Source organism: Aegilops tauschii, chromosome 6 (assembly GCF_002575655.3).
Source record: "Aegilops tauschii subsp. strangulata cultivar AL8/78 chromosome 6, Aet v6.0, whole genome shotgun sequence".
NCBI classification, from domain to species: Eukaryota; Viridiplantae; Streptophyta; class Magnoliopsida; order Poales; family Poaceae; genus Aegilops; species Aegilops tauschii.
In genome coordinates, this window is record NC_053040.3 from 372,326,015 (window position 1) to 372,334,705 (window position 8,691).

At 41.4% G+C, this 8,691-nt stretch overlaps 1 protein-coding gene across 1 annotated transcript; it reads left to right on the plus strand.

Moving 5' to 3' along the window:
- The first annotated feature begins 1,305 nt into the window (after nt 1-1,305).
- Nucleotides 1,306-7,870, plus strand: LOC109737525 (AP-2 complex subunit mu). Its single transcript, XM_020296656.3, has 13 exons — nt 1,306-1,648; nt 3,912-4,089; nt 4,746-4,836; nt 4,933-5,027; nt 5,148-5,237; nt 5,540-5,588; nt 5,694-5,832; nt 5,980-6,096; nt 6,196-6,286; nt 6,363-6,505; nt 6,827-6,941; nt 7,265-7,309; nt 7,382-7,870. The coding sequence occupies exons 1-13, from the start codon at nt 1,566-1,568 to the stop codon at nt 7,460-7,462; spliced, it is 1,317 nt and encodes a 438-aa protein (XP_020152245.1). The 5' UTR covers nt 1,306-1,565; the 3' UTR covers nt 7,463-7,870.
- Nucleotides 7,871-8,691: the final 821 nt, after the last annotated feature.

Genomic DNA, 8,691 nt, shown 5'->3' on the forward strand with positions numbered 1-8,691 from the left:
TTGAGGTCGAGGCCCGCCGGGAGCTCCAGCTCCAGGCGCTCGAGACGCAGGCGCGCGCAGGTCCTGGACGGCGGGAAGGGATAGCGGCGGCGCAGGCCCTGAGCTGGCGGGAGGGGTCACCGCGGGAGGGGATAGCGGCGGTGCAACGCCCTTCAGCTGTGGAGCCGCCGCCCATCGAGGTGGTCGCCGTGGAGGAGTAGGTGGCGGGCGGGTGGCGCAACTCGTCTCCGTGCGGGCGGCACAGGTGGGCAGGGGAGGCGAAGGTTCGCGCGGTGGCGCAGGTTGGCCGTCGTCGCGCGCTGGTCCCTGCGGGTGACGACGGTGGCTGGGGCGACCACGGTGCGCGCGGGTACCCGATGTTTATGGTACCGTACATGCGGAAACCCAATATCCATGGACAAAATTGCTATTCGTAGACCAATCTACAGTCTTTTTTTGGATAACATTTTTTTGAGTTGGGACAACATAGTACTTCCTCCGTCCCATAATATAAGGCCTCCTTTAATTTAAAAAAATCTTGTAGGAATTTCATAGGATAAGATTTTAGATTTTTGTAAAAAAAAATTCTGTAGAGCCCTTTGATTTATAGGAATGGAATCATATTTTTTGGAGGAATTCTTCTTATCCTCCACATTTCATAGGAAAATAAACATTAGCCTAGACTTAATGAAAAAAAATTTATGATATGAATCAAAGGGCATCTCCTTTCCTATTCCTACTCAGTATTTAAGATACATGTCATCTCATTTTATATGACTTTCCTATTGCTACGATTTTCCTATCCTATGAACCAAATGAGGCCTAAGAGGGTGCGTGGATCCAAGGGACTTATTTTAGTCTGACTAAAAATAGTCTCTTTAAGAGGCTAAAGTTCCAAGCACCCCTGACTAAAGAGGAGCTAAAACTAGTCTTGAGACTAAATTTTTTTAGTCAGAGCTACCCCTACTAAAATATGGATTAGTCCTCTCTCTCCTTATTTAACTCCTCTCCTTTAACACATGCGAATTCTGGATCGGAGGGTTTGAAGTATAATAAATGCTCATCTAAGTACGCGTGTGTGATTTTAATCCCTTTAGTATTTGAATCCAAGCATGGGTGAGGCTAATACGTTTTAGTCGCACTACTTTTAGTCATGAGACTAAAACGTATCCAAGCTAAGAGCGTTTTTAACACTAGAGGAAAGTATCATTTTGCATGTTCTTTTCTGTACTACTACCAGTAGAGCAGTGGGACCAAGACGCAAGGCAACACGAAGTCAGAAGTCACCGACTGAAGACAACCATGCAAATACGGAAATACGCCGTCCGGGGAGGTTCATTCTGGAAAACACGCACGAAAAAGCGCTCCTGGACGGGGAAGACGACCTGTGCTCGTGCCTCCCTCCCCCGAGATCTACCAAAACCCGCGCCCCGCCAATCCCGTTCCTCCTCCTCACCGTCCGGCGAGCACCGAGCGCACCAGATCGCCCGCTACGACCTGTAGCTGGCGGCGCACCGCGGAACCGCGCGCCAGTCAAGGGTGGTGGTCCCAGGCGCTCGAGCCGGGGCGCGGGCGACGCGGAGACGATGCCGGTGGCGGCGTCGGCCATCTACTTCCTCAACCTCCGCGGCGACGTCCTCATCAACCGCCTATACCGCGACGATGTCGGGTGCGTCTTGCCGCTCCCCTCCCACCCCTCCCTGGCTCCCTGGGTTTTGAGTGGTAGATCTGAGGCCCCAGGATGGGTTGATTCCGTCCGTAGCCTGTAGTTATGTAGATCACTAGAAGGATGGCTGGTAGCTTGTGAATTTCGATTGCTTTCGCTGAGTGACAAGTGAAATTCTGCGGGTAGGAGTGCAGTTGACGGCCACTCTTCGGTGGTTGGCTCGTTGCGCACTGCAATTTGCCCATTGCGCGCTTCAGTTTGCCCATTCTCTTGGTTGTGGCGTTCCTAACTGATTTGCATTTGGAATGCGTGTTCCATTCTCTGCCCTGAGGCTGTGGCGCCTACATGATTCCAGCATAGAGTGAAGAGATTGCTCGCTGAGTAGGATATGTCGTTCGATTCCACCTAGGATGGTTCAAAGGAGGTTATCCTCTAGTCATATACTCCCTCTGTCCCAAAATAAGTGTCTCAACTTTGTATACAAAGTTGTACTAAGCTTGAGACACTTATTTCGGGCAGGAGGGAGTATGATCATAGCAAGTCGTCAACAATAAACAAGATAATTCGTACTAGTTTTATTTTTTCCACATTTTGAACTCGTAGTTTTGATGAGTGAGGCACTTTGGACAAGAAAAATTGCTGCATAGTTCATTTTCTCTCTTCCAGTGGGAGCTTTGACAGTAGTTAGTAGTCACATCCTTCTGTAGTCGAAATTTTACTTCTACTGTAGCATACCCGGCAAACCAGCTAACTTTGAAATAGTAACCGTCGGACTGAAATTAATTATTAATATTAACCCTCGCACCATAGATTTCCAAGAGGTCTTGGAAAGAACGGCAGAAGTTATTAAGCATCTCGTAATATTCCTGATGTTCAAAAAAGCGGAAAGCGTAAGCGAAGCGGAAGGCCACAGCTTAGAGCAATGGGCACTTAAGTGTTTTTTGAGATTGGCTAGATTTGACAGATTTTGAATAATATACACAGGAAAATAGGAAACATGGCACATGGGTAATTGAAATAGCATCTAAAATACAGTTCACACCATAGCAAATACACATCAGGTTCACATAGCAAGCAAAATAACAACTAAAATGCAGTTAAGTTCAAACAGACACAACCTAATATAGACCACGCGGCCAGAATTTTGCCAGAATATGAAGGAAATACTTCCCGAACAGAGCTTAATAATAAGATAAATGGCATATTGCCATTATTGCACAAGCAGAAGTAGTTCAAAATCAACCAAATTATGGACAAATGAAAGAAAAACCGTTTAATCTACCGCTTAGGGCAAAAGCGAAGTGTTTTGCCATCGCTCGGCGCTTAAGCGTCGCTTAAAAACGCTTTCTTGAACACTGAATATTCCCGCAGAATGCAATTTTTTTATATTTGTACTAGCAAAGTGCCTGTGCGTTGGAATGGATCTACAATCGGCAAATGCATGTTCACAAACTTGAAAAATCACCCTGGTTTTGATGTATATCACTAAAAATATGTTAGGTTTCACCCAAATAGACTAAGGGGTTTTCTGAAATGTTGGAGCAGAGTGGCGAGGGACTTGTTGCAAAAATGCGACAGCTTACATTGCATGCGTTAGACGCAGATCGAATGGTCAGAAATGACGGATGCAGACACACCATCATCACCAACTGGATCTTTTATAGGAGTAAAGATAATGGAATTGGTACCATTGGAAATCATAAGTATGAGGAATGTTTTCATACATGCACGTTGATAGTAGAAACAAAACAAGACCATTCAATAAACCTGCAGCGATGTGCTGTGATCCTGTATGTGCTGAGCCTATTTCGACATGTAGGTCTTACACTAGTTTAATATTGAGCAAGTGACATTCCATCTATATGATATATTGTCAATATCATAGTCATTGTTTATGAAGGACCCTAAAACATGTAAACTACGACACCTACTGTTGAGTAATGCAAGCATTTTTTTTCAAGCTCTGTTGATAACCGTAGGACATGGATGTAAATTTTAATGATATTTGTTCCACCATGTCCTTTTCTTTCTTTCTTTTGCGCACATTTATTCATTATCACCTGGACAACTGTCTCATCATTCCAAAGCGATCTCAAGAGGCTACTTAGGTCATTTCCTCTCATAGCCTTTCTCAGTTATCACTTCAATAGGAAACAATCCCGAGTATTCATTTTGCTTCTCTCACTTTCCATTCCCTGCTTATTTGGTTGCACATACCTTTACATTTAGTGACTAAACCCTATCATGTTCATGTACGGCTATGCAGGGGAAATATGGTTGATGCATTCAGGATGCACATTATGCAAACAAAAGAGCTTGGTACATGCCCTGTTCGACAAATAGGAGGCTGTTCCTTCCTTTACATGAGGATCAGTAATGTTTACATTGTGATCGTGGTTAGCAGCAATGCTAATGTTTCTTGTGCTTTCAAGTTTGTTGTGGAGGTATGAAGTTTCTGTTGTCTTATGAGCATTTCCAAATAAATTATATATAACCCACACAGACATTATGATCTTGATGATAATTGATGTTTTTCTTTTTCACTAGAAATATTTGTCTATGATGTTTGTGTATTTGTCTATTCAGAGCAAAAGAATGTATTAGTTACTTAACAAGCCATATGATTTTCTGAAGTGTTCTGTCAAATTGTAAGATAATGTATCATCTCAGCCCAAAAGGTTTAAATGATCATGTCATCTAATAATGGTATCAATGTTTGGCTTTGTTTGGCGAATGGAATTTTCTATTGCGAAAACTGGTGATGGACATCAGAATCACCAAACCCAACAGGGTACAAGCAGGTGGTACAAAAACTAGAAATTTTCAATGCCTAGATGGCGTGATGTTCCATGTTCATCACTGCTGGGAATAGTTTGATAGGACTAAGTGAATAAGAGAACCCTTTGTGCTCTATATGATTTCCTGAGGGCCTGTTTGGAAGAGAGGGATTGGGCTAGGAATTAGTTTAATTTGTATGTTAGGCCAAAGATGATTCAGTGATGAAACTACAGTTGCTAATTCAATGTAGAGATCCTACTCAATGTAACATGTCCTATCTCATTCGCCGTTATTTGTGCTGAAGATTATTTGAAATTATCAGGCAGTGGCCCTCTTCAAGTCCTACTTTGGTGGAACTTTTGATGAAGATGCTATCAGGAATAACTTTGTGTTAATATATGAACTTCTTGATGGTAAGGGCACATCCGATTTTGGACTTAGCTTGCTGCTTCAGTTCCCACCATGGATTCTTTTTTTGTTTGCAATACTGACTCTGTGCAACTGTGCAGAGATTATGGACTTCGGTTATCCTCAGAATCTCTCCCCTGAAATTTTGAAGTTATATATAACGCAGGAAGGCGTGCGGTCGCCATTTTCTTCCAAGGTTAGAAATATATGAAAAATGAAGTCTGCTGTATTGGATTGCAAAATAATAATTATATGTGTTCCTATTTATTTTCTAGGAAAGTAACTGAACCATATTTCCTTCTCTCTGTACTGATAGCCTTCGGATAAGCCTGTTCCAAATGCGACCCTGCAAGTTACCGGCGCTGTTGGTTGGAGAAGAGAGGGTCTGGTGTACAAGAAGAATGAGGTACTTGAATTAAATATGTAGGGAGGCTTCAGCTGTATTCGGAAAAAAAGCAGAGGACTATTTATAATGGTCCTAGTTTCCTATCAGTGCTTGGGCTACCAGCAATGCCATCATCCACATACATTTTAAAATGCATCTCATTTCTAATACATATTTTACATGTACCAGCATTCCTGTTAAAGCAGTGGCTCATACTTCCCTCAGTTTTCGTTTCTTTGTTGTCATTAATGTCATGTCATTGTTTACCTCCATTTAGCAAGTGAAGTAACAGTAATAACTAATGACTTCTCCTCGTATGTTAGGTTTTCTTGGACATTGTTGAGAGCGTAAACCTTCTTATGTCTTCTAAAGGTATTTTATGGACCATCAATTTTTTGTTATCTGGTCTGAGGTTTCTGGTGTCTTTCCTGTTCAGCTATTTGATGTCCGTCGTGTATATTTCTTACATTTCTGCAGGGAGTGTTCTACGATGTGACGTGACAGGGAAGATTCTTATGAAGTGCTTCCTTTCTGGAATGCCTGATCTGAAGTTGGGACTAAATGACAAAATTGGACTTGAAAAGGAAGCCCAACTGAAGTCCAGGCCTTCAAAGAGGTATTGCTTTACTGAGTCTTGACACATGGTGACAAAGTGTGCACATGTATATAACTGTTTTGCCGGTTAACATTGTTTATTGGCTACCCAACTTTTGTTCCTTTTCGTAAATGATCTCCTGATTGCTTGTGTTCTCTCCCTCTACAGTGGGAAGACCATAGAACTCGATGATGTCACGTTCCACCAGTGCGTCAACCTAACAAGATTTAACTCAGAAAAAACAGTCAGCTTTGTGCCACCAGATGGTGAATTCGAATTGATGAAGTAATTTTTAGATCCCTATTTATTCTTGCAATTATCGGTACATTTTACAAATGATAGTTTCATTCGCTAGCTGGATTTTGACGGACATATTTGTTCTAGATATCGAATCACGGAGGGTGTAAATCTTCCATTCCGGGTTCTGCCCACAATTAAGGAGTTGGGCCGAACACGCATGGAGATTAATGTGAAAGTGAGCAAATATATCTACTCGGTTACGTCATAAATGTGTACATGTTTGCTGACATGGTGAATCTTTTGTCACGCAGGTTAAGAGTGTTTTTGGTGCTAAGATGTTTGCACTTGGTGTTGTGGTTAAAGTTCCAGTTCCAAAGCAGACAGCGAAGACGAGTTTCCAAACAACATCTGGCAAAGCCAAATATAATGCTTCGATTGATTCCCTGGTGTGGAAGTAAGTGCAATCTTTTTGTCTAACATTTGCACTATACCAAAGGCAGTACGTGGGTCGTATTTTAATGGGTTTGATGGTGTGAATTCTTCAGAATGGTGTAAACAAAATTTCCCTAAGTTATGCCCTGCCTAGCTCTGAGTTGTTCAGAATGGTGTAAACAAAATTTCCCTAAATTATGCCCTGCCTAGCTATTTGCAATTTTAAAGTATGTCCTGTTAGTGCATGTACTGGGAGTTCTTTTTCGTGCTGAGCTACCTCTTGCAGTTATTGCACATTAACCAGCATGAACTCATAAATCGTAATGCACATTTCAAACCATAGGATCAGGAAATTTCCTGGACAGACCGAGGCAACGATGAGTGCAGAAGTTGAACTGATCTCTACAATGGGTGAAAAGAAGTTAGCGAACAGGCCACCGATTCAGATGGAATTCCAGGTTACATTTAATCTCGTTAAGAATCCTATTGTTTCCGTGGCAAGATGGCTATGAGCTTTCCTCTACTCCATTTTATTTATCTGTTCTGCAATTCATAACTGAGAATGACAATGTTAGCAAAGAATCCCAGTATCTCATTGTTTATGAACAAAATTTGAGCATGTACAATAAATTGATACTTAAATAATTGGTTGACCTTGGAGTATTTTTGTTCGAGGATCCTTCATGCATATAATGTGCTATATGCCCCCCGTGTTGTCTGACTGTTTCCTGGCTTCCTGCAGTCTATCCTTTAGATTCACTATGATATCTCTTCCCTGCAGGTTCCGATGTTCACTGCTTCTGGTTTACGTGTTCGGTTCCTCAAGGTATGTGGAGCAAGTACAATATGAAATATTGAAAATGTTTGGTACTAAAACCATCTCTTGATGCATTTTCAGGTGTGGGAGAAGAGCGGCTACAACACCGTTGAGTGGGTTCGCTACATCTCAAGGGCTGGATCATATGAAATCAGGTGTTAGTGACCAAGAAAAATGGCGTGGGCTCATTATTTCGTGGATTTGCGGAGCTCTTTTTGTACTCATCATGATTGATCAGAAGGCACGTAAATTATGACCCAGTTCTCTGCAAGTTTGTACTTCAGCAGAGGGCAGATCAGAGCAGGCAGTTTTCCTATGTTCCTTATTTTCATGTTGACATGGGATATGTATTCTCCCCCCGTGTCCTGTTTGTCATAGGGCATATTTTTATTGTATATTTGGCAGTAGCATTCGTTCTCGTTGATCAGTACACCCCCTTGCCAGTTCCTGTTGTTTTCTCCTTGAATGGGTGTCAAATCGCTTGCAAAACGGTGTATAAATATATGATGATAATGTTGTTGGCTTGCTGTGCCTGTGTTTGATGTAAAGTGGCTATGCCATTCCATCGAATTTGTTGCGAGGTCTGTGTGAATGCTGATTGATGTCCAAGCATATGTGGTGATTGGTGAAGGATTCCCTCAGTTTAAAAATACTAAATCTGTACCAAAATAGAAGACATTTTTGTAAGCTAAACTAGCCTATAAAAATGTCCTACATTTTGATACGGGGCAATAAATTGTAGGAATTTTTAAAAATACTACTGCTGCTGCTGCAATAGCTACTGAATTCGTTTAAATATTACTCCCTCCCTTCCAAAGTCATGTCTATAGATTTGTCTTAAAAATTATATACAGAATGTCTTAAAAGACAGTATCAATATTTACAATGTCAATTATTATGTATTGGAAGTAGTTTCGCAGCTCCAGCTAAAGGCCTCTTTGATTCACAGAATTCCAAAAATGCAGTAGTAGGAAAACATCGATTTGTAATATTAGTTTGACCATCTGTATCCTATACAATTTGGTTTGTTTGATTGCACCACATAAAAACCAAAGGATAATTTTCAAGAAGTTTCTAAAATTCGTAAGGAATGCAGTACAAAGAAATCATTAGAAAAAAAAATCTATAAGATTCAATCCAACGAAACATATGATTGACATACGGAAATTTTCTAAGAATCCTAATCTCGCAATATTTCTATAAATTCCTTTGAATTTTCACTTGGTCAAAGATGTTAGCTACTGGAGATGAGTATATTATTTCGCTAGCAAAAGGAAGAAAAAACAACGACTATATGATAATAAACTAGCTAGTGTGAGTTGTGGTTCCATCCATACGCATTCTTGTTTCGACGCAATCAATATGCCTCTAAGTCGGGTGAGAGGCCATGT

What these genes read in the sequence shown, in the direction of transcription:
- LOC109737525 (XM_020296656.3), top strand. Translation starts at nt 1,566, where the DNA reads ATGCCGGTGGCGGCGTCGGCCATCTACTTCCTCAACCTCCGCGGCGAC. An exon ending in AAGTCCAGGCCTTCAAAGAG is followed by an intron (nt 5,833 to 5,979) that starts GTATTGCTTTAC and finishes CTCCCTCTACAG; the next exon opens with TGGGAAGACCATAGAACTCG. An exon ending in TACGTGTTCGGTTCCTCAAG is followed by an intron (nt 7,310 to 7,381) that starts GTATGTGGAGCA and finishes ATGCATTTTCAG; the next exon opens with GTGTGGGAGAAGAGCGGCTA.